We start from the raw sequence: 25,943 nt of genomic DNA on the forward strand, positions 1-25,943 counted from the left end.
GCAAGAGAGGAGCTCAACTTGTGGCTTTAATTAACAAGCTGAGAAGGGAAGAAGTCTTGTTTTTGCTGTCTGGTATCACGACTGCCTGCTGCCCCCTCTCCCTGGCGGGAGGAGAAGGCAGCGGGTGAAGCCAGAGGCGAGACATAAAGAACTCAGTTGCTGATGCTGAGATTTGCCTTATTGAAAATTAAATTTGGCGATGCTCTGCAGGCAGGGCTGAAAACCCCAACAAAATATAATAACCCTGGAATTTTTTTTTTGGTGTGTGTGTGTTAGGAAGAGCCAGAAGCTGAAGGTCTCAGCTCGAAGCACTGCTGAAGCCTGAGGGTGCATCGGAAATGGGGCTGCCACGATCATGGCGCGTCAGGGAGGTGAGTTCACACTCCAGTAATGTCCACGTCTAATCCCTGGTCTGTGACTAGTGGCAGCAGTGTGGTGGCAGGAGGGCTGGGAGCACCTGTGGCTTTGCCTCCTCCCTGCCTCCAGGCTATGGAGGACACAGCTCTTTGCAAATAAGGCACTGCTTCATCCCAGGTGTTCCCAATACACACACCAGGTAAAAATACTTACCCCCTGGGCTCCCGTACAGCTCAAGTTCAACACCACTCAACCTGCATGAAGGCTCCTGCAGAGCTGCAAACCAGACTGTCTCAGGCCAGTGCCCCCATCAAGATCACCAGCAAGACTTTGAAAGACTCCTTCTGGCCCGCTCGCCCTCTCCAGCAGAAGTTGAGCTCTCCTAAGCTGCCTACACCCACACATGGATGCTGTGGCAACGCCTCGACCACCACCCCTGAAAAATCTGGATGCTGCTCCATCTTTGAAAGAGACCGGGAGTTGAGTCCACCAAACCACATCGGCCTCAGCACTGAAAACTAAAAAATCCCTACAGCAAACAGGTGGTGGGTGCTGGAAGTGTCAGTCCTCACCTCTGTAAGCAAAACACTTTGCAGAGCCATCTGTCACCCCAAATGCTAATTGGCAGCACATCTCAGCTTGGGAGCGCTGTGCGCGGGAGCACATCAGTATTTTCAGCGTGGGTAGGTGAAAGTTGGTCACCAGTACAAACAAGCCATCACCTGCTCACCCCGCCATGCCATCACAGACCTGTCAGATGGCAATCATGTCTGGTGGGTGTGAGGAAACCCAACCCAGTGTGGTGGCTGCCAGGAAGGTGACGTCTCTATCTGGCAGGTGGGAGGGCTCTGTCTCGCAGTGGGGCAGGCAGCAAACAGGGAGAAAAAAGGGAAGGGAAGGGAAGGGAAGGGAAGGGAAGGGAAGGGAAGGGAAGGGAAGGGAAGGGAAGGGAAGGGAAGGGAAGAAGGAAAAGAAAGAAAGGAAGAGCGAGTGAGCAGCACCTTTTTTTGGCAACAGGCCCAGGAGTGAGTGGATGCTGGGATGAAATCATTGCAGGTTTCATCCCCTCCTCTCCCTCGAGTTGAGGAATGAAACCCAAGCCAGGCATGAAATGCTTTGAGGAGGGGTATGAGCAAGCACAGGGCTAGCGTGGTGCCAGCAGCCCCCCAGCCCTCTGCCATTCACAAGCTCAGGAATTCCTCTGTGCATCTTTGTTGTTGATGTTGTTATTTTACAATCACGAAAGAAAGCCCCGCTTGGACCTAAAGTATGTAGGTATATATGTGCCTGCGTATGCACGTATAAACAAAGCCAAGGAAGTTTGAAAGATATATTTCACACAGAATTTTTTTTTTTGTTGCTCATTTGCTTTCATCCTATGTTGTTCTGAAAGGACAGGATGTTTGTGCAAGCTTTTCCACCAAATCTTAGCCTGCTTCATTCACCAGCACAGACACTATTTTCTTATTTGTAAAGAGCTCCTGGCAAGGTGGGGATGTTAGTCCTGCCCTCTCTGCTGAAAGGAACAAAAATATGGATATGTGCAACAATGGACCAAGTGATATTTCTGTGACAAGGCCACCTTCTGCCTGGGATGCTTCCACTTTTAGGCAGAATATTGTATGACGATGGCTCTTAGCCATTGTAACACAGGTCACCTCAAGGTGACCCCAATGTGGAAGGTTCACTCTTCCTCTGCCACCTTATCCAGCCACCCATGGAGACATGACACATCCAATAAATGTCCCCAAGTTTGCTCTGTTTTCTAAAGTGTTGCAAAATGAGAGCCTTCTCTTTACTTTTGGACAAACCCCACTATCTCTGATTAAAAGTTCCCTGGAGTCAACTGGTGGTATCTCCTAGACATCCAAGAGCTTTCAATCTTGCGCACTGTTGCCCCAAAGAAATAATCTCCTCTGAAGCTGATTTGCAGCGCTTTGCCACCATTCCTGCATATTTCACTCCTCACAAGACAATGCTCAGCTCTTCTCAAGCACTGCCTGTTTACATGAGAGATTTTTTCCAGCCATAATTCACATTGCTGGGTGCCTGAAGATGCCTTAAAGTTATTTAATCTTTGCATTTATATATCTCTATATATATCTACCTATATCTGCAGTATCCTTCTCCAATCTAAATCCAAGTTGCTCACCCTAAGCAAGCCCTACATCATTAAAAGGAGTGCATTAAGAAGGCAAGACAGATAAAAAGCTAAATTCAGGGCAACAGGAGCCTTTCCACTGACTATTGCCAGTGATGAAGCCAGCACAAGATGTGAAATAAAATACACCTGCAGCTCTCAACCAGCCCAGCAGGATGGTGATGTCCTGGTGGCCCCATGTCACCTTCTGGCTCTCCTCAAGTGGAGGTGTTCACATCATCTGGGCTTTGCTCATGCGCTGCCTTGGAGTCTAATGAATATGGGGGACACACTCAAGTTCTTTGAATTATGACCTGGCTCCCAGTGACACAGACTGATTTAACCCTCACTGTTTTGCACCATGGTTAGAAAATTACCGATAGCTCATTATCCATCTTAATCAGGAGCAACAAACAAATGAGGGACAGGGAGACATCCAGAAGGGAATACACTGCATTACTCCTCCTTATTGATAGCAGAGTTACTTAATTTGATGTGGAGACATAACTTCAGGCATCACTAAATACTGAAGCAGGAATGTTTTGGTGCAAGGAAGATCTATGGGTGCAATTTAAAAGCAGTCTGTTTAGGAGCGGTGACATCTACCAGTGCCAATGCAGATCTGAGCTGTGCAGACAGACTTGAGGTTATCACTCAGCAAGTTAAATAAAGACAGCGAGTCTTGGACACTTAAAAAGCACTGGCCGAAAATTGCAGCCCCACTTCTCTCTTCATCCACTGCCCTTGTGGGGTGAGCATGACGACGGGGGACCAAGTCCAAGGTTGATGCTTGCACAGCATGTTCAGCACAGGCATCTGCATAAAACAGATCTCAAACAGTGCCAATGACTGACAGCTGCTGCTGGCAGGTATGAGGGGATGCCGAACAGGGCAGATCCAGGGTTAAAGCTCAGAAGGAGCAGAACTCTTCCTCCTGCAGGAACAGCGTGAATTGAGATATGATAACAACCTACCAGGAGTCTCAACTGTGAGAACGAATCTTTTAAATCAGTTTTTTTTTTTTTTAACAATCCAAGACTAGTGCAGATAATCTAAGAAACATGATCCGAGCACACTAAAGAAAACAGGGTAGGCAGTATGTTTCCTACTGCTTTAGATTAAGGGTGTTTGCCTCATCATATGGGCATTTACACTGAACCCATACACCCATATTTCTGATCCCAAGTGAAACCAAAGCTGGGAGCATGCCTGAGTGCATTTCATACTCCACCTGCCCCATTTTACTGGGTTTCTAACCCAGTGGTGAGTTGTGGACTGTTGACCAGCAGTGTCAGGAATTGCTGCAGTGCAAGTTAATAGGCAATAGCAAATTTATAATAATTTACCAAGGCACACACTCTGGTGATGGAATAACACACCTGAATTGAGGGGAGCATTGGTGGAAAACCACCGTCACCAAAGTCAAGGAGGAGCCAACACACGGCGCGTCTCAGGATCAGCTCTCAGCCAGCAGAAGAGCAAGTTACAGGGCTACAGATCTTGCCTTAAATACAAGGTTTCCCCTCTCCTCTTTTAATATAAAATGCAGGTTGGCATTTTCAAAGTCACCTATGGGATTTGCACACCAAATCCTCTTCATTTTAAAAGGATCTACGTGTGCAAATACCTTAATCAGCACTGAAAAGTTTAGCTTATGGTAAAAAAAAAGCATAGGCAAGGCACTCAGCTTTGCAAAAGTAGATACTCTGCATATAAACAGCTTTTCTGAATCCCATTTTTACTGTGTACATTCAAGCTTGAAGAAGGAAAACAGTAACACCTCAAAGACAGCATTAACCATCTATTAAGTGAGAAAAGCATGTTTCAACATTTACTTGACCAAACAAAAAGGATTAGCTCTTAAAAATCTCTTTGCAGACAGCATAAAGCTTTGGGAGAATACCATAGTTTAAAAAAAAAAATTAGGTAATTTTAATTGCAGGCAATGAAAGCTGTTCCTAGGCCATTATAACCTTTCAGGTAAGTAATAGGCTTTTAAAAACTTGTCTAAATAGATATTTCCCAAAATGAACTCCAACAGTGTTGAAGGTACATTAATTCTTTTAATGGTTCAAACGTGGCAAATAAGGCAGGATGGTTTTTTTTGGACCAGGTATAAAATAGAACTAACACTACAATACTGCATCAGTTAAAAAAGTTACCAGTAAAATCAATAGTCAAAGGCAGGAAAAGCTGGACTGGACCTTCCAGACATTAAACCTTTAACTGAAGAAATATGTATCCAAAGGGTATATATTAGTATATAACATGTTGCATTTCTGCTGCCTTTCCCTCCCCAGCTGGGGTCCCTTGCAGCTGCTGTTTCCCAGGTGACCCTAAAAAAGGAGCAAACTCAGCCTGTGACTTGGCTGGACATTCACCCTGCCCCATCAGCCTCCCAAGGCACTGTTCTCGGACACCATCAGGGAGCAGCAGCTCCAGCAACAGCTTCATCCATGAAGACGTGAGGGAAAACCCTTATCTAGGGAAGTGGACAAATCACCCTTGCTTGCCAAAGTACCAGGTCTTTGCTCTCTGCCTGTGTGACTCCATTCAAAGGCAAAGGTTAACAACAAAAGAATAACAACCGGGACTTTTTCTCTGGGTCTTCTGAGCTTTTAGCCAACTTATTCACCTCTTGGTTGTACTCGGTGTGAAAATTTAATGATTTTTATGGCCCATTTAAACCTTTTAATGTCTTTTTTCTTTGCAAAAAAATCCCCACATTTGGTGTAAGAATTAAAACAGTATTTCATCCTTAACTGCGATGAGAGATGATGTATGGAATAGAGCTGGCTGCACGTCAAATCAGTATAAAGCCAGAACTGAATCTCACTTGGTCACTACAGCCGTGCATGATGTTTTACGGCATGTTGTTTTTTCCATATCAGTCATAAATGAAATGAGAACCATGACTGTGCTAATTTTCTATAAAACAGGAGTAAAAAAAAATGCAAACAGGCATTACTATATATTACTATATATTACAATATATTCGAGTTGTGCATTTACATGCACAGTCTACTGAAAACCACTGGTGGACAAGGAAACTGCAGGATGATGGTTGCACCACAACACACATTAGTCGTGGCAATGGTTGCCTGTTGGTATAGGTAAACTTCTGTGCAAACCTCTTATCGAGGGGCAGAAGGGTTTCTTTAGCACACTCAGGATGAACCTTCATCTCCCACCCAGAACACAGAACTTCATCGCAATCCAGATGACTGGGGGAATGAGTAAATTGGTAGAAAAATGCCTCTATGCCTTTCTGCCAGCGTGAGATGAAATGTGAAACTTTGAGAGCATCAGAGTAGTCCCATTTTTTTTTTCTTTTTTCCACCTGGTGACAGCTTTTTCTGATGAGGGTTTTGAACATGGCATCATGTTAGAAATGGAACTTCAAAGCAAAGCAGTAACTTTTCATGTAAGAAGAGAGCTGCTGCTGAAAGGATTTCTTTCTGCTCCCAGTTCCTGTTTGAGTTGTCAGGTTTTCTGTTGCTGGCTTTGAGCAGAACCCAATTTTGACACTTTGTGTGACGCGGCAAGCCCATCTCCTGCTGTCTTCTCCATCATTCCCATCCTTCTGGCCTCCAGGGTCTTCACCTCCATTCTGCACCCTCCTGGCCTCCATGACGATGCACACAGCAATGACTGGCCATGGGCATGCAAGACCCAAGTAAAAGGTGAATTTAATGAAAATGTTTGTGGATAAAATCTAGACATCTAAGTCAGGAACCACAGGTTCCCCTTCCAGCTAAAGGATGGACTCTTCTGGAAAGTGTTTAACAGAGCTAAGTGGCACCAGCCTTTGGGTTTGCCTTTTTGCCATCCTTTTAAGTCTGCCAAATGTCATCCCGTCCCAACATTCAGGCCAGACTGCCATAGCAAAGCTCTCACTTTCATGCAAATCCCTACAAATGACTGATTACCTGGAGAAAGGGAACAACCACAATGGCAGAAACGTCATGTCTGAATTTGTTTAGGGAATTTAATTTCCTGCCTAGAACATGGAAAACGAAGCTCCAGAAAACATCTCCCCTCTGACCCCACCCCACACAACTGATAAGCCTGATGTTAGAGACAAGCTGCTGTGCCAAGATCTGCAGCTCATGGTGGAACAGGAGGAAGGGGCATGGCAGGATGGATGGGACCTCGAAGGGACATATGGGGAGAGCAAATCACTGCAAGGACAAGCACACCTTGGGCTGATGGCCAGACCGAGACACCCAGAGGTTGGTGTTTCTGGAATAAACAGGCTCCTAAACCCCGCTTCTGCGACCTACCCTGATTTCTCCAACAGCTGCAAAAGCAGCTTTAATCCATGTTTTGTCCCCAGATTTTGGTCTTCCGAGGGCCCATTATACTACCTGAATTTAATGGTATCCATGGCATTTGCACAATGCTTTCAGATGGCGCCATGCAAAGAGTCAGGTTGCTAATAAAACTAAAATGAGTGGTGCTGTTTTTGCATGTGAATAGTTGCATTTAACAAAATCATCAAATGGAAAAGGATCGTCCTTTCCTTTGCTAATAATTCTGGGTGTCACTACAAAATGCATTACGACAATATATGTGGGCTTTTATACTCAAGCAGGTGGCATGTGATATTATGCTGATGTGCCAGACCAGGATAGTTATTTTGCACTGTAAGGCAGCAGCTAGGAATGATGAAAGGCTGGGGAAAATTCATGGTGAATAGATGTGGTTCTGCATCCCTCCCCCACAAATTTTCAGAATGCTTCGTTACCCCTCTTTCTGCCAGTCTGTTTTAATTACTTAATTACTGGATAAAGCTATTACTCACTTTCTGATCTCGGTGGCACCACAGTATCCGAATGGCTTGCAACTGAGAGCCTGTTATCATCTCATCATTCCTGTGGGGTAGGGAAGTGCAGAGGGGAAACTGAGGCACAGAGGCAATGCCCTGCTTGAGGGGAGGTGGGTCATTAAAACTAAACCCAGCAGACAGCTCTTTTTAACAAAACTTGTAGGAACATGACAGGATTGAGGCTGCAAACTGTGTCCTCAAATGTGATGGAAATTGCCTGGCTGGTTCAGACCTTACTGGCAGGGGGAAGGGACTGTGGGACGGAGCAACAAAGTGATGGACAATGATTTCCAAACGAAATACCCCATTTCTGACCATTTCCACGCTCTCTAGCAAGTATTCCCTGCTGCCTTGTTTTTCCTTTGTTCATTTTGTCCTTTAGAATTGTTTTTAAAACCAGAAGGGGTATTTAGACATTAGAACAGCTACTGACCTGATACAAGTCAATGATTTTATAAAGCACCTAAAAAAATGCTTTACTTTAAAAGACTGATGTTTCCTATTGTATTTTTTCAATGCCAATTAATTACTTAATTCATTAGCAATGTAACACAAGAATAGTCTTTGAAAATCTGGTGCTCTGTGTAGATGCCTTTAATTATGGATAATTAAATACTGTGGAAGGACCTGATTATACCTCTGAGCATTTTCTAATCTGGAAAATGAAACAAGCTCTTGTGCTCTTGAACGCATATAACAAAAGCTGAGCTCAACAACTACATGCAGTGAAAAAGAGATGGAAAAAGAAAAAAAAAAGGCACCCCAAAATCCAGACCAGCCCAAAACCCCACAACTAAAGGAGGGTAGAAATTCTGGGAGAAGCTTGAGGGCTTTGTGCACACCCTGCCTGGTTGACTTCTCCGCATGTCCACAGTCTTGGCCTCATCAGGGATGCAAGTGGGACCCCAACAAGCTCAACATGGAGCTGCCGCAGCCAGCGAGCAAACACTGAGGGCTCAGGGCAACTCGATGATAACGCTTGCTAAAGATGGGAACAGGTTTCCAGGTGCTCCTTTTGTACCTACGGCTACAATAGCCAAAACTGCGACAAAGAGCAAAGCACTCTTCAAATGAAATCAAGGCTGACCTTGGAAGATGAAAACTCGCCAGCACCAGAAGTTATTTTATTAGCTTGGCTTTCCATTCCTCTACCTTCCTTTTTTTATTCCTTTTTCTCCTCTTTATTCCTCTGCAGTGATCGCAGTGAGCAAGTCAGCATCCAGAGGGCTACAATAACAAGTGTCACTGTCTTGGAAAGGGTTTTAATCTCAGAAGAAAGCCAGGGAAATGTTTGTTTTGAAGACAGCATTGCCCCAGCACTTTCAAGACACTTCCCTCCCTACCACAACTGGAATCCTGCAGTAGGCCAAAAGAGGTTTATTTTTGGATATGCTGGAAAAAAGCAGGGGGAAAGGAGGGGCATCAGTGTCTAAATAAAGTCAATTTGTGCTGTCACACCAGGCACCCTCGCTGTGTACAACCTCCTATCCTCCGCTCCCCAGTATCTTATTTATACTGTGGCCAATTCCTCCCAGCATCCCTGCCCCTCCTGCGCCCTCCCCGACTGACTGCCTTCTGCCTTAATTAAAAGCCAGCAATTACGGTGCTGAGTGATAAAACAAGGCCAGGGGCTTTCTGCTGCCAGCGGCCAGTCCTGCTTGGCTGGCTGGGAGCTGACTTTTGCTGCTGGGCAGCCCAACCCAGCTCCCTAATGAATGGCAGGTTATCGATGCACCAAGCACATATGCTACAGAACAGGGCCATTAAGCACCATATCGCGGGCAGGCTATCAGCCAGCGAGACTAAAATATTTAAGTATTTAGCACAGGCCAGGGCTCGGTAAACCTCCAGTGGATGCTTTCGAGAGCAAACAGCATCTATTTATAACCCCCAGACTCTTATTTTGCATCCTTCTTTCCTGGGCCATGAAGTGATTGCCAGACCCAGTGAATAAACTCTGTGGTCTTTATTGAAGGTATTTCTCCACTGGAAAAATTTGGGAGAAAAGCCAGGATGGGTTCTGTGAAAGATTAGGGGCAGGATGACATGAGGGTGACATATAAATGGGCTTCACGCTGGCACTGATTGATCAGGAGCACCGAAAAAGAGGGAAACTGTCACCTGTAATGCACGAGCTGCCTGTCTATGTTAAAGAGTCCAAGTATCAACCACAACTTTGTGGGTCCTGATATCCAAGTGCGGGGTGTTCCTCTGCCCTAGAGATTTCCTCCTGGGGTGTACCTCCAAAATCCTCAGCTGAGGCAGCTGATTTCATCTGAGAAATGCCGAAATTCAGCGACTGCAGGGTAAAATGCACAACTAGACACTGCAGGACACGTTAGCAATGCCTCCCAGGAACACGGTGTCTATGGTCATTTGTTGGGATTTTCTGCCTGACGCTGCCAAAAAAGGCTCCCTCCTATAGACAAGGGGTCAGGGACTCATTGCCACCCCTCACTCAGGTACCAGTGGGGGTAATGCTGAAAGACAGGGGTGTAGCAGACCCCACTGAGACAACAATAATGCTTCATTAAAAGAAGCTAAAAGGGCCTTAGAAGGTGCCATGTCTGCAAACACTCACAGCCTCTTTGACCTTACCCACTGGGAAAGTTTTGGACACATGAGCTTATGGGGGGGGTGTGTGTCATTTATTTATTTTTCCCAAGAGATAAATGGAAAACACAAAAGGCAATGATATGTAGCCCTTTTGCTGACTCCCTGCCTCTTAATACATACAGTGAGGGAGAACCATTGAGATTTCCCCACCTTGAAGTCAATTCCCCACAAAACTGCAACTCAGCCAGCACATGCAATACTTGATTTACTGCAGACTTCACTGTGTCAACGTTTTGTGCACCAGAGCAAACCACGCCTACAAAGCCCGGTCCTCAGCTGGGAGGACAAAATGCATCAATTTCCTTGATGCACATTGAGCATCACCTACACATCTGGCAGATTGTATTGCAAGAAGGAAAAGCTTTCACATCCCGCTTTTAAACTGCAAAAAAATGCTACTGCATGGAGCAGAGGAGTAAGGGGGGGTGCGCGGACCCTCCTGGCCCAGACAAGCAAGCCCCCTGCACAGATAAATGCACCCTGGGACGATGGCTGGCTGCAACTTCACCATTTGTCCCGAGGGACAGCAGTGTCCCCTGACTCGAAGGGCACAGGGCCAGCTTACACGGGCACAGGAACTGGCCCTGGCTATTTTTTGCTTCTAACAACTTCATTATTGAGCTGTTAGGACCAATAAGAGAGGGGGGCAGACCCTCGGCTGCTCAGAAACCACAGGTGTTTCCCTTGGAGTAAGGCAGACAGGCCAATTTACACCAGTCTTAGGAACTGCACCACAGTGTATTTGCTCTCTGGGAGGCACGAATGCATGCATACCAAATATATCTAATTGTTACGATTGCGGACAGCTTTCAACTTTTAATCACAGTTCTCTAAGTCCTCAATAATTACCATTTGACATTTCCTGTAATACATTTCTTTTTTGTTTGACACAGCTTGAATAGTAACCAAAAATCCCCTCTTGCTGCTTTCCCTGTAGCATGGCGAAGGTACCAGAGCCTCACATGCATCAACTGCAGTGTGTTGAACAAAAGCAAGCTAAATTAGTTCATTAATAGCTGGCAGCCACTGCCCTGATCCACAACCCGGTGAGCAGGTCTGCAGGACTGCCGTGTCGCCACGAAGGGGCCGGTGCCCACACCACCCACGCGACTGCCGGCCCCTGCGTGCTAGCAGATAAGGGATGACGCATCGGATGCTGCTGCGGACCCAGTTCAGATGAATAATCCTCATGCAGAAGGAGTCCCTTGGACGTCAGCGGTGGCTGCGATGAGTCAGAGATCAGAGAATGAGGCTTTTCTGGAAAGAACACCCAAGATTGGCTCAGACTTCATGAAATCAGAGCCTTTGACTTGTAATCTGAGCTGGCTCGGCACCGAAAGGCTGCGTGTCAGCTGCAGCACGTTCCTCAGCCTCTGCTCAGACACAGCCCAAGGAGCTGATGGGGGGATTATTTATCCCCCCGCTTTTTGTAGTCTCTCCTGTATGCAGTGAGAGCTGAGAGGGGACGGCACAAAGACACACTGGTATTTCGGTTCACAAGCCAGAAACCAGGCAAGCGCACTGACCTGTGCTAATGAGACTCAGGAGTACCGAAGCAATATTGAACGAGGGCTCTTCCACCCGCGCCTCCTGACATTTCCCATGCATTTCAATCAGACAAGCAAGTGCAATTCTGCAATCCTAGGTGCTGTTTTGCAAATAGCAAAGCCTCTGGGCCTGATACTGTAAGGTGCGGAGGGTTTCCAAGAAGTGCTGGGTACCAGCAGTGCTTTCCAGCCAGGAGTGGAAGGTGGTGGCCCCAAAGGCATCTAACCCCAGAGGAGTATTTTAACCCTGTCCTGGGCTAGAATACTTACCCAGAGCGAGAGCTGAGCAGGAAGGACATTTCCCATCACAGTCACAGTGATCGCTGCTATTCCTCTCCCACTTGAAGGGAAGGAAAAGTCGCAAGCACTTTTTTGTTTTAATAAAAATCAGAGCAAGTAGTCTGAAGTAATTCATTGGGCAAAAAGCCCCTTCATTTTTGTCTTCCCTATCAGAAATGTTCCAAATTATCAAATAAAGATCTACATCCAAAACCATGTCAGCCCCAGTTGGGTTTTTTCCCAACTTGGTTTTTTTTAACAAGCATATAAACAACGAGCTTGCTTTAATGGGCCTTTTTCCTGGGGACGTTTCAGTGAGTCAGCATTTTCTGACCAACATATTTCCAGCTTCTTCAAATACTCCCAAACAGCTGCAGTGAAAAAAGTCTGAGCTTTGAAAGGTCAGGGAGAACTCTGTGTGCTCATCTTCACACAGACCCATTTCTCCCAACAGATCGCTGTGCAGGTCATCAGTAATTTTTGGTAAGCCAGCTCCTGCTCTGTTTATTCTAATAAAGAGGAGCTGCCCTAGCAACACTGAACTCCTGCCACAAAATGTTTTTAACTGAGACAAAAGTGTGGCTTAATTGCTGTAATATGAGATAAACCAGTTTACATCAGTTGTGGGACTGGTCAATATTTAGTTTTTTTAATTAAATCTACTTCCTGAATTCCTTGTGGCAATTATGATTTCAGAAATGGGCACAAGTGGAATACACATGTCCTAGAGTCTACCTGAAAAGAATAAAACTGGGGAGCCTCCATGACGGAGTGCTGACAACTGGGGTCCCATGGGTGTATTCCCTGCCCAACCCTATTTTATTTAGCTGTACCAATATGGCCAGAGACGTGAGGAAACGAACCACACCAACCCAACCAGTCAAAGCAAAGAAAGCAATGTCCTCTCCTCTTTTCCACTGGGCTTTTATTTGCTGATGAGCACGCCTAAGCTCTTCAGTCTCAGGTATGAATTCAGATCAACACTGCAGAAGGATTTTCTAAACAGAAACATGGCAAGAAATTACCACCAACCAGCCAAATGCTGCAGGAACTGAGGCAAAAAAAGCTTCATGGTGCAGGAGCAAAGACCTGGTGCTCAGCTCATAGACCTGCACCGGGAGCTGAAAGAACCCATGGAAAGCCAGAGCATGAAGACAGCTAACCGAGATGGAGACAGGTGGAAGGGACGTTGATGTTTATGGGCAGAAGAGCATCTCTGGACAACAGGGATCAGCAATATTCAATGGCAGTCCCAGCAGTGCACCAGCCTCCGGCCCATCCTACAGGAACCTTCTCCAGGCAGCACAGCTCAACCACTCTCACACAGCAGTACTCGCCGCCACGTGTAAGGAACGTTCTTTCACCCTCACTCGGACGTGCTGTAACAAATTGTGAGTCCCTCTGGCAAATGGTTCCACCAAACTTGCACTTGTTTTCATCCTGCCCAGGAGATGCACTCCATCAGCAAATGAGGGATAAAGAAAAACACACCTTAAAAATACTTCTTAGTCTCTCCAGATGAACTGTTTGGTGAGCTGGCAAGCACAACAGGCTAGGATGATGTGCAAACATACAGTAATACCCAGAATGAGATTATTGCACTGATTTCTTTCGCAGAGGTACGTAGGTGTGGAAGAGACAGAAGGCTGATGCTGAAATATAGGATCCAGCAGAGAGGATGGAGATGTAGAAAAGGCAGAGGGAAGAAAAGGAAGCAGGAGAAGAAAACTCCTAAGTGCCTTTTTTTAATTCTAAGTCTTCTCAGACTTGCTTAGCTCTAATCTTTAATTCATATTTTCATTACAGTCTCTTTGCTCTGTAAAGTCTGCATTTCATGTAAAAGGAGCAGCTCAAACATCAATTATTTGACATAAGTCAACCCCTTGTTAAAGTCCTCTACTCTACATATATGTAGGCTCCAATAAAAGAAGCATTAAACATTCATTAAATTAGAAATACATGAAGACAGTGTCTGCCACTCTTCGCATACAGATATGCTTAATAATCCCAACCTCCTAGAGCATCAAAAGCAAACCCATCTCTAATCCTTTTAGAAAACCTGACCATGCAAAACACCCCAACCTCCTGCAATTTGCCTGTGAGTCACCCAGAGATATTCACTCTTGCAGGTCAGATCCTCAGCTGGAGTAAATCAGAGTAAAACAATACTGCCGGCATTACACCAAGTGACACAGACTCAGGATTTGGCTTTAGGCTTCTCTTGCAGCAAAGTGGTTTACAGCAATGTAATTGGATAATAATGTCACTTCTGGTCTTTTAAGTTACACCAAGAATCTGATCAGGCGGGGAATTGCAACACCACATCTGCTAATTTCAGTACTGCCCAGGCTGCTTGTGTTCTGCAAAAGGAATGTGGTTTCCAAACCTGATCCTAGGAACTTTTTTCCCCCAAAAAACCCCAAACCCACCCCCTCCTCTACAATATACTATCATGATGATAGTGGATTTTGAACTAACACTGCCGTAGGCTTGTGCACACAAATTTCAGCAACATTTTCTCAAGGGGAAACAATCGCTGATGAGCAGATGCTTCTTCATAAATATTTCTGAGTTTAAAGAGCAACACAGACCTCATAACGTGTTTCCCACATCTCTGTGAGCTGTGTGCACTTAATGAGAGCTTTGGAGCAAGGCCCGTCCAACAAACAGCTTCTCATAATCCTCCCCGACCCTTCTCTTTAGGCTGCCTGTAGACATTCATTTTGAAGTCTGCTGGGGTGGGAGCACGGAAAGATGGTTAGAACCTGGGGTCCAAATTCAAGAGAGCGGCATTCAGGTCCTCCCTGGCCTTAACGCTGTCTGGCAGAGTCTTCTCCTGCCTTGTTTAATACGTGAATTATCTTGTTCTTGTTGCCTGGGCGTATGAAGAGAGCACAAAGGCTCGGGAAGCATTCACGGACCTGTAAGCGTGCAGATGAACACATCGGGTCAAAAGGGGTTGCTGTCCCGCTGGCTCCCAACCGCAGCACTCTGTGAATGGAGCTTTTCCCGGCAGCATCCCTGTCACTCTGACACTACACAGTTCAGCAGCCACCGCTTTGTGTGAGCACTGAGCTGTGTGATAGAGTTAATCACGTTAAGTGCTGTTCAATTCATGTCTTTTTTTGTTCTCTAAAGGCTTTTCCTCTCCCTTGCCTCTTTTAGCCTCTCCTTCTTTTAAACTTCAGGAGGTGGCAGCTTCAACTCAGTGTGCCTTGATGCTATCCAGCACCAGGATGGATAATTTTGGAAGGTTTAACCTCTATATACCTTTCCAAAGCTTTTCACCATTAATAGATGACTCTTCCAACCGCCGTGTCCACAAGGAGCAGGTCACAGTCTTGAGTCAGCAGGGCATTTAAGCATCTGGATAATCCAACTGCAGGAGATTTCCAAAAGCACTGGAGGGGCCAGCCGTTGGCAGATTCTTACCTGCCTAACTCTCATCAGCAAGTTCGGCATCTTCGTGCCTTTAACCACGTGGCCCAAAGTGATGGAAGTGAACGACCTCCACTGAAAATCAGTTTCAGTGAAATTACGTCTTTTTGCAAGGAACAGTAAAGCAAGTACTGAAGTATTTTGTCAGGTCGATGACTGCCTGGCCCAAACATACCACCTTGTTTTCAGTCTTGATCTTCTACCAGCTTTTAAATCAATCCTTTGTTTCCTCTGTTGGTAATCAAATCACTCCTTTAATTGAGCTAACAGGGCACCACAGTTGACATTCCTGCTGGTAAACACAAAGAACATTAGCCGACAAACAATCAAAACCACTTCCTTTGTAGTCTCGGGAATTTTCTTTTGCATTCAGTCTTCCAAAAACATTGATTTTCATAGCTGGCCACAAAGACTCGGTGCAGTGGGCTCTGCCATCACAATGTTAAGGCAACTTCTACGGGTTCTTGCAAAAATGGAAGACGACTCCTGATTTGGGGTGGCATCTCTGCATCAGCACAGCAGCACTGAGTCAGCCGTGAAACAACCACCAGCCCACATACACTGGGCAAGTGCTGCCCAAAGAGGACCAGGTCCTTCCTGTGACCCCTCAGCCTGACATCTGAATGGGGAGGTGGTGGGGGTGTCAACTGAGTACCCAAAAAGCTGGCTGGCTGCCATGAATACTTCATCCACCAAGAACGAAGGGTGATGTGGCTACGCTACGCTACCAACTTCGGTCTCCGGGACCTATGAAGAGGATCGTGGAGTCCAGCAAAGTCCAGAGTGGTGGATACATCTTCTTGGCTGGTCGCGCTCAACTTGCATCTGCACAATCAATCAGCATATTGCATAGACTTTGACTGAAGGGGTTTTAACTGCAATCTTAAAATCTGGCCATTTCAGGAATTCCTGAAATAAATTAGAAGAGGAATTTTATTTAGTAGTTTTTTTCTAAAGGAATCTCCCCATGGCTCCAAACCACTGTTTTCCATAAAATAAATGAATATGAAGTCTTCTCTCATCCTCTTGCCACATTTCCTTGTGATCTTTATCCTGCAACAGTTCTGTACATTCAAGTGGCAGATAAAACATCCTTTCCCCAAAACCTTCCTTTTTTTCCTCAAATTTTTAGTAATTTTTTTCCACACATCATTGATTTTTTTTTGTCACTGATCATGTTAGCAGCAGATGCTTTCCAAAATGACCTGGAGATTCAGTGATCCGCATCTTGCAGATAAATAACAAGCTATATGTATGCAATAAAGCACAGGTAACTTAATATCCAGGCACTGGATTATTCAATATTAAAAATCTTAGCTTTTTTCAAGATAGTTGATAATTTGGAACAATAGATACCATGTGGGAAAGTTCTTTTTGTCAATATCGGTTGACAACTTGCACTGTTAACCCATTACCTTCACTTAAAATACATTTATATGGAGCCTTTTGTTCCCCAAAATCCCAAAGAGTTTTGCAAAATAAACACATTGTCCTCCTAAGACAATAACTAGGCATTAATTTGCTTGTCTCCCTGATCCAGAAGAAAGAGCCTTGGTCATTGACTGTATCGCTGACACCTTCTAGATTTTCCTGGGAGATCTATACACCTGAGTGCTAATCACTATTCACCCTGCTTAATTTATGAATTTATGAAGTTCCTGAACCACTTTTCACTCGACATGTGGCTGGGCAGGATGGTAACAGCCTGGTCTACGTGCTGCCCACTGCCCAGCACCAACTCCCTTTGTTGTCCATTGCAGAGCCTTTCCAAAGGGACCTCCCTTTGTCCCTTGGGGACTCCAAAACAATCTCCTGCTTAGGAAAAAGGTATTTCTATAGATCGCTTGCTAGGAATATGCAGCCTCAAAGGTCAGCTCCCTGTGCATTGTTCTGCACAGTGGCATGCAAAATTCACTTGGAGACAAGCGTCGCACCTGTTTGTTTTCTGAAGGAAAGGCTGCCCTCAGCTGTGACGAGCTGGGGAAATCCTTGGGGGGTTTCTGGGCAAAACGTGCTGTGTTACAGAAGGAACACGCTGGGGTACAGAATGCTTATTTCAAATTAACTCGAACTGAGAAATAACGAGCAGCAAGTTTATATTCCAAGTAAATAAAGAGAGAAACTAGGGTAAAATGTGGCTTATATGCATGGAAATAAATCTTTATTTACTCACTTTTGTGCTCATGCCCTCAAAGATGAAGACCTTTCTATGGAATTATTAATATTTATAGCATATTACAATAAATACCCATAAGAGCCTTGCCCAAATACACACTATTTTACCAAGGGAAAAACAGTTGAAGGTCAAAGGAACCCTTTACTTCTGTGTGGAGGGCAGGATCATGCTCTTTACTTTGGAATCTGTATCAACTGTGATAATTTAAAACTTTAATTAAAGATTCAGTGACAGATTATCTACAAAACGTCTTCCTGCTGCCCAGTATTTCATCATGAATGTCTCCAGAAGCCCACGCTGAAGTGAGTAAGCACACTTGCCAGGAAGTATTTCACTGTGGACATGTTAGCTTTTATCTGCCTTGTTGGGTAACAAATTCTTTTGTTGAGGATTGGTGGCAACAAAAATTAAATTAAAAGCAAAACCAGACCCTAAACCAGAAATTTATAATGCTTATTCTGTTCATCCCTCAAGAAAATGAAAGTGCCAAGGCAAAGTCTATTTTAGCAATTGCGTTAATGTATGTGTAAATGGGTGAAAGTGCCTTTGAAATGCTCTGAAAAGAATTTCACACTTTAGAGAGGAGAAGAAGTTAACAATTCTATTGTGGCATTTATTGGAATTTCTAAATTAATTTCCCGACACAGCTGTGCCATAAAATCCTCCATGATGACGAATTTTTGCTAATGTCGAGATTATTTTTGGATGCCATTCTGAAGGAGCGCTAAGTAAAACCAGGAGAACATGGGTCACCGGGAGCCCTGCATTGCCCTTTCCTTGGCTCCCCTCATCTCCAGCCATTCCCCGAGCAGCTGTGAGGTTGCTCAGGGGAAATTTCAACTAGTTTTTCTCCCACAAAGCAGCAAACACGGGACAGATACTTTAGTGGCGTGAAGCTGAGCCCCCTTAGAGCAGCATGTCACTAACCCAGCACAGCAGTGAAGGAAGGACCTCCTAGGCCACCCGGGGACTCCCTGTTGGAGAACATCTACTTACTCCCCCAGAAAGGGCATGTTGGGAGTGTGTGGTTTTGGCTCTGAACAAACAGCACTGGGCAAGGTAAAATGCAATTAATTTCTCCCTTTGCACACAGCAGTAGAGGTGAGAGTTGTTCTGGGTTGGCAAAGAAGAGGAACCCATTTAATCCGGATTACAGATTAAATCAGATTAATGGATGTGAATGATGATACACTGGCAATTCCCCCCCCATCCCTGCATCCTTGACAGACCATGTCCAAAGGCTTGCAGGAAACATAAAGAGCAACCTCGCAGCGATGCATAAGGAAGGGCTTCAAAAACCACACATCCCACCAATAATGAGGCTCAACCCGCAGCAGTGGATGGATTTATCGGAGGGTTTGGAAATGAAGAGCTCAGGGTCAGATAAGAAGACCCAGGGGAGGTCTGAATAACACCACACAGGCATGTCTGCAGCCCTGGACACAGGAGGATGAGGACCTTGTGGGGGGATTTCTGCTCAGAAAAGCTTCATCATAGCAATGTGGATGGATGTTCTTGCTGGGGGGCAGGAGAGATAGCACAGATGGTGGCAGCCACGAGCTTGATTTTAACAGTGATGGGCAAGTTTTAGATCCCACAGAGGAGAGAGTTAACAACAGCTGACACACTTTTGTCTGGAGAAGTCACAGCAACTAGAAATAACATCTCAGGGCCATAATTCTGCAGTCTGTCACTACCAGGAAACGTGAAATCCAGTGACCTTTCATCTCCACGACAGAAATACTGTGTAGCACCTGGAGCCATCACCCTTAAAATCCACTCTGACAAATCGGATGATGGGACACGAAGGAGAAAACGTCCTCTTCCCGCCTCACCCCCAAATTTTAGCCTCCCAGTGAACTCTGCCTGCTCCGCGTGTAATGTGGCATCCCCTGCTGAGCAGAGCCAGCTTTGCACGAGCTACACCACATTTAGCAAAGCACAAGATAACAATTCTATTTCTTTTGACAACAAGGAATAAATCTCCAAAGCCACTTGTTCAAACTGCTCTTAAATGATGGTAGAGGGAGGGAAATTGATATTGGCTTTTTATGAATCTTCAGGTCAGGTACGTTAGAATCAACAGATTTTTGCATTAACCTCACTGCTTCACAACACTTTTGCCCTTGGCAAGACATAATTAAGAAAGGCATGAAAATCTATCTGAATGTATTGAGAGGAAATTATTCTCCCGTTAATGGCAACAACAGCTAAACAAGCTGCAAGCCACGCTGCTAACGGAGTGCAGGAAATGATGCAGTGCTGTGTTTTATCCTAAAATGAGGATTTGCCATACCAAAATTTTAAGGAGTAGCTTTTGAAATGAGGATTTGCACTACATGTTGTCCTGGGGATTAACTTTCCCCCCGCAACAGCTGTATCCCTTGAGCTCCCCTGTTTGCCAGTCTAAAATGATGACCACAGGGATTGAGACTAAGCTAAAATCTTTTCATCATATGGAAACATGGCACTGTAACTGTCTTCACCACTTCGGTAGAACGCAAAAGCTACTGGATGGAAGTAAAAAACCCTAATGAATTTAAAAAAAAGAAAAGAAAAAAAAAAAGGAGGGGGTTTCAGGCATTCAAGTGGGTCTGTCAGCTTGTGTTATCTTCATGCATTTGTGAAACTGAGCTTTAACTGACTGGCTCCAGTGGAGAGCCAAAGGATAAAATCTGCGTCTCAAAAAGAACAGACAGCTTAAAGTGTTTTGATCCAGTTTCATTAGAATGTGTCAGAGGGATTCAGAGGGGGAAAAGACACAACAACATCTCTTACTCTTTCACATGAAGTTCCCAAAATGTAAGAGGGAGGGAAGGGTGTGCGCCACGCTCGGAGCTGCATCCAAGAGCAGTAATAAAATTTGCTCATCAGATTCTCTGTGATAACAGAGACTATCTTGGTGCCAACTGATTTCCATCACTGTGTGAATTATTTCATTTGTGAAGGTTAAAGCCAAAACTATAATCATTGGCCAACCATTGGCTAGTCAGCCCCAGGAGCAGAAAGCCCTGCCAGCTGGGGGGTCTCACAGCTCATCCCAACAGCCAGGCTGGGATGTGAGGAGGGGTTCAGCTCCCCTCCACAGCACCCCCAGGTAGATACGCTCCTCGATCCCAAGGAACTGCCACACCACCACACTGCCTCTCTCCTTCATCCGCAGCTCAGAGCTGTGCTGCAAGCCCTGGTGTCCCTGGCCCCAGAGACCAGGATCCCCAAGGCATGCAGGCTGCTTGCAAGAGGATGGGGAGAAGCACTTCCCGGCCTAAAATGTGTTTCAGAGAACTTTACAGCTCTATCTCCAACAGATGAGTGAAGAGAGGAGTGGAGAAATCCAGCAAAATCATGAAGGAAGGTTCCTGGCTGCTAGTTGAGGGTTCCAATCACTACACTGTGTTCTGGAGCCCCTTCAGTGGGTGGCTGATTTTCCTTCTGCCCTCACTCCCACCAGCAGGAGCTGCTTCTCTCCCTTTCCTCCTGGTTATCTGGGCACTCTGTTTTGGAAGAAAGATGCTACCCACTCCTGGTCACCAGAGATGTTGGGGACAACAACACAGAAAGCCATGGACCCCCGAAGTGGAGGAGTCTGGTTATTGGGGAAATATTCATGGTGGTGAGGGGTTGGTAGGGAAATCCAGCAGCTCCTGGCCCTGTGTGAAGCCACATTTGAGTCTGCACACTTGGGAAGTCTGATGGATGCTCACAGTTTGGATTCATGTGACGTGAACCAGATGGGAAGGAATTGGCAAGTGCTCCCACTGTCAATGAAGGGGATTCAGCATGGTACCCTACATACGATGTGAACACAGAGGCCAAACACACATGAGTGGCATTTCTTCGGGTGTAAATGAGTCTGAGCTACGATGACAGGTATGGCAATGGCCAGTGTTACCCTCCCAGTCACCAACCCAAGACATTAGTCTTGTTAAGTGAGATGGGAAACCTCACACGCCAGCACACCGGGATGTATGCAAAGGTGGTGCAGAGAGCTGTTTAACACACTTTTCTCTGAAGTTCGTCAACAACAAACCAATGAAATTTCCTATGAATATTTTCTGCTTTTCAACAGAAACATAAAACTCCAACTGAAAACCTTTCAAAATTTTTTTTTTTGAGTAAAAATCATGGTTTAATATAAACCTCAGGATTCCAAGTAGTATTTTTGGTATAATGTTCCAGACCAGTATCAATGTTGCCAGTTGCTTCAGTAAAAATATTTTGCATTTCCAACTCTTTGCTTTTTCTCTGTCTTAAAGAGCAGAAAATGTATTGAAAATGTTATTTCTTTGTAAACATTTTCATTTAGATACAAAAGCAACCATTACTCTCATGCAGCAGTGGTGATGTATGTAAGAGGAAATATATATGGAAAGTGAATTCTAAATACGAGAAGATGAGTCTAAGTAGCTATTTCTTGTATGTTAAGAAAGCCATGAAGAGGTTTATGTGAAGCTAGTATACTTTTTATTCTGTCTTCGTATCTACATTAGGAGAAGAGCGCTTTTCCAGAGAGATATGTGCATACAGGCTATGGTACAAGGCTGGGGAGACCTTCTTGGACACAGATTTATTTTCTAAAGAGGTACTTTCGGTCATCCCAAAAACTTTCTTGAAAGTGTTGCTCAATCCGACTCCAATTAATGAAATAGTTCCAGCAGGACAATGTGGGCCAACACTATGCACACAGACTCCAGCATACAACTGGTGGCATTACAGGCTTGGTGGGCGTCTTACTGGTCCCAGTGGGAGTTGTGCCATTGATTTCGGTGAGTTTTCCCCTTGCCTTAGGCAATAAGCATTGGTTTCTTAATTTAGTGATGAAGACTGTCTCTTTTCTTATATACTTGATTTCAAGTTAGACTAATTATGAGAAAAAAGCAAAGAGATATGAAGCAACTATCATTCATATCAGGACTCAATCCTATGAAGCCTTACTCAAGTCAGTGACCACATAACCTCCATGTGAAGACACAGGGGCCTTAATTTTCACAGTTGCCACCTCATAACTGAAGCCCACACACAAGGAAAAGCAGTAGCCCCAGCACCAGCCTGTGCCAACAGAAGCAAACCTCTTGGCGATGCATCAGTAACAACATTTTGAATAAAATGTTTCCCATATATCTCTTTGTTAAAGCCAATACAGTACTTTCTTACCATTTTTGCAGACAGGACAACACTGTTCTGGTTCATAGACTGGGTTGACACACTCAGGAACTGCGCAGTCTGCTACAACACAGTGAACTTCATTGCTGGGCTCGCAGCGACACCATTCGCATGGCGAGGGCTAGGAACAAATCTAAAATTAGCCCATTTCTTTCCGTAACTCACAAGTTGCAACATTTCTATCTTGCCATAAGATAAACACATCAGCGTTTAATACTTTTTGACTGCATTCATTCATTATGGAGAATACAAATTAACCTATAGGACAAAATTAAGCTATAGGACAAAGTAGCAACACCTGAAATAGGCAACCAGAACATTAGAAAAAAACAATGAGCAGGATACTTGTTTTCCCAGAGAGGGTGTGGGGTTTTTTTAGCTTTCATGAAATTTTAGATCCCTTTGTCAAAAAAGTCCGAGCCAAAACCACTAGGTACCACCTCTGCTCTACCCATGTGAGATTTTTGGAAGATTATCAGTGGTGGTTCCTCCCAGGAAAGGATGGATTCAGAAGGACAGGGTGATTTTCCAGGTGATACTCATATCTCCTGCAGACCATCACTGCCAGCAAACCCCAAGCTGTTGGGAAGGTGTTGCTGGGTGGCCTGTGCATCTACCAGCCCCCTGATGAGCTTTCATTCCTGCTTTTCAGAGCAGAGGAAAACAGTGTTGTTCTTGGAGGGGCAAAAACCATTCCATTCTGTGTTTGTGCAGCACCTACACCAGGTGGCTGTGAGCGCTCCCGTAACGGAACCACTAGATCTGGTCCTGAGCCCACTCCTCCCTGTTTCAACATGGTTTGTGAACAACTGTCTCGCATAGAATATGTAAACAATTAAGAGCCTGAATAATTCTGCTGAAGTCAGGAACTTCTGGATTAAAGCATTCAGATAAATGGTTTTGTTTCAGCTCTGTCAATGCAAACAGGAATCTATATCTACCTCCAAATAGTAGAGAGTTGTCACTGTCTCACCCTTTGAAAAGCTGTGGAAATTGAAAAATTTGAAAAATATTGAAAAATTTTGAAAATATTTTGAAAATATTGAAAAATAGGTCAGTGTTTTAAGGTTCCTGGTGTCCTTATGTGTGCTCAAGTCTGATGAAAGGATGACAACAAAGCTAAGAAAGAAGAATAAGAGGAGAATTTGAAAGGTAAATAACTTCCTTTCAGTACCTGTAGGTTCAATACATAACTCCCAACCCCTCAGCAGTGGTTAAGTTCATCACTAACACTTGAACAAATAAATATGGGTATTGGAAAAGATTTTGTGTTCTGTTGCATTGGTGGGAATCTGCAGCAATGGGAATTCCTCCATATTAAATAACAACAACAAAAAACTGAGATGCAAAGGTACAGAGGTTTCATTCCCATGTGTTTCAGACCCCAGTGATGTGTCACTCATTTCTACAAGACAGATACAACCTGTGAGCCCTGGTTCTGGCAGGTAAAAAGCTTTTCAGTTCACCTCTAAGAAGCTCCATATGTCTTGAGTCAAATAATTTATTCCCAGGAAATTCATTTCTGCCTTAAAATGCACTAATTAAAGCTTCCCTTGCTTTGTCTCAGCGTCTGCAGTCTATAATTCCCATCACCTCTCATTTGCTCAGGGCTTCAGCAATTTAGACAAAATCAGCACTCCTTGAGCAAGGGAAGAAGTCTGTGGAGGTGGAATTCCTCTCTCTAATTATCTTCCCTCATTCAATCCTGCTTTGATTTCTGTCTGAAGCACCAGGAATCTAAATTAATTTGACTGGCATTTCTTATTCAAGGCTATTTAATAAGAAGAAACAATACAAAAGAAAATAGACGAACTATTTGCTAAGGGATCAATAAGAAAATTGCTGCTTTGTTTTTACTCATTTTAATGGCTAATTATATGGAGCAGTAGAACTAGATCTTGTGATTTGTGGAGGCTTTCACTGATGTATCCTTCAGGACTTGTCCCCATCTTCACTACTCTAGTGGCTGCAATGCTAAGAAAGACGTGATGCATTCCCAGGTCTGCAGCCCAATCTACTGCTTGAAGATGATCAGCACAAGTAGAAGATGACCCTGAACGACTCTGCAACTGAGTAAATGAGACATGACACACACAGCTTTTGCTTTTGCGTTGTTGGTGTAACCTGAAAATGACACTGTAATAAACCATGATGTTGTTTGACATTGAAAGCAGCTTTTCAAGAGGGAAGAACCACACGCAATTAGAAGGAAAGCACACCTCGGTGGTGCATGGAATGAGCAGCCAGCAAATGAAAAGGCTGCTTTGACATGAACGACAAGACTTTTCTCAGCTGCCTCCTCTTCCCCATCTTACGAAGTTCAAGCTACTTAGTCTTGCCTCTAGGATCTTCCTCTATCTGACCATTTTGTTCACTTGCCAGTGCCCCTTAACATGGTTCTTACCCAGCTCCTCTCCTCCACAAGTGACTCTGGTCTTCCTGCCCACTTCTTTCATGAATGTCTAGGTACTTTCTCCCATAAGATGTGCTTTGGGATCTGATTTGTAAACCTCTGCCCTTTCAGAAAGGACTTTGCCCCAAGTACACTGATTTAGCATCTTTTTGCTGTTGTCTGTGAGCTCTGCATCCCAGCTATTAATTTCCCTGGAGGTACTCTTCTTGTGGAACAACTACAGGACACTGGCCAAAAAAATTCCTCTGTTTATCTACACAGACAGTATGTAGGTGAAGCAGTGAAATTATGATTTGGAATCAGTGAAGAAGAGGAAACTAGTGAAAGATGTCCCACAGTTTTGTTTCCTGATTCCCAATTTAAAGGTTCATCCCCCATGGAAGAGGGGGATGGGTTTACTCTTTTGTAGCCACTGAAGTTCAAATACCAGCTGACACCGGTTCCTGAAAAGAAACTCTCATCCCTACTGAAAAACAAGGTTGAAAAAATACAAAGGGTTTCAGAAGTCTGAAGGAGAGAGGACACAAATCAGAGGCTACACCATTCCCACATGGACAGTGGAAATGCTTTATTGGTGTCCCTTAAAGTGATATTCCGGAAAAAGTGTCAAGATTAAAGGACCATAAAAGACTTGGGCCTGAAGATGATTTATTCACTTCACCTGTCCAAGGCAGAATAATCTCTAGAAGACTCTCTAGCAAAGGATTTGTTAGGAAGGATTTCAACAGAAGTTGGTGCAGAAACACTTTTCTCACCATTGTCCAAAAGGAAAGGATGTTCATGGTGCCCAGCCACAACACCCACCCAAGAACCACATGGTTCCTTACTGTTCAAGGGTATGGCGCTGTCCCACATAGCGGGGCATACGGAGGAAGGAGTCAGCACTCATCTGGTTGAGTGGCTGGAAAACCTTAGTCTCAGGTGTTGTCAAATGGGAAACATCTGCAATCAGCAGAGTTTGTTAACAAAGAAAGAAGGAAGGAAAA

General features: G+C 44.6%; 1 protein-coding gene across 1 annotated transcript in view; it reads right to left on the bottom strand.

Annotated features, from left to right (window-relative positions):
• Window positions 1-25,943, bottom strand: part of VWC2L (von Willebrand factor C domain containing 2 like) — a gene marked incomplete at both ends in the record, with an annotated part of 47,074 nt that overhangs the window by 6,597 nt on the left and 14,534 nt on the right. Inside the window, one exon of the mRNA XM_080346835.1 lies at window positions 22,536-22,665. Coding sequence (XP_080202961.1) covers window positions 22,536-22,665 — 130 coding nt within the window. The remainder of the gene's footprint in view (window positions 1-22,535; window positions 22,666-25,943) is intronic.

The sequence above is a fragment of the Nesoenas mayeri genome, assembly GCF_963082525.1.
Source record: "Nesoenas mayeri genome assembly, chromosome: 6".
In the NCBI taxonomy this organism is placed as follows: Eukaryota; Metazoa; Chordata; class Aves; order Columbiformes; family Columbidae; genus Nesoenas; species Nesoenas mayeri.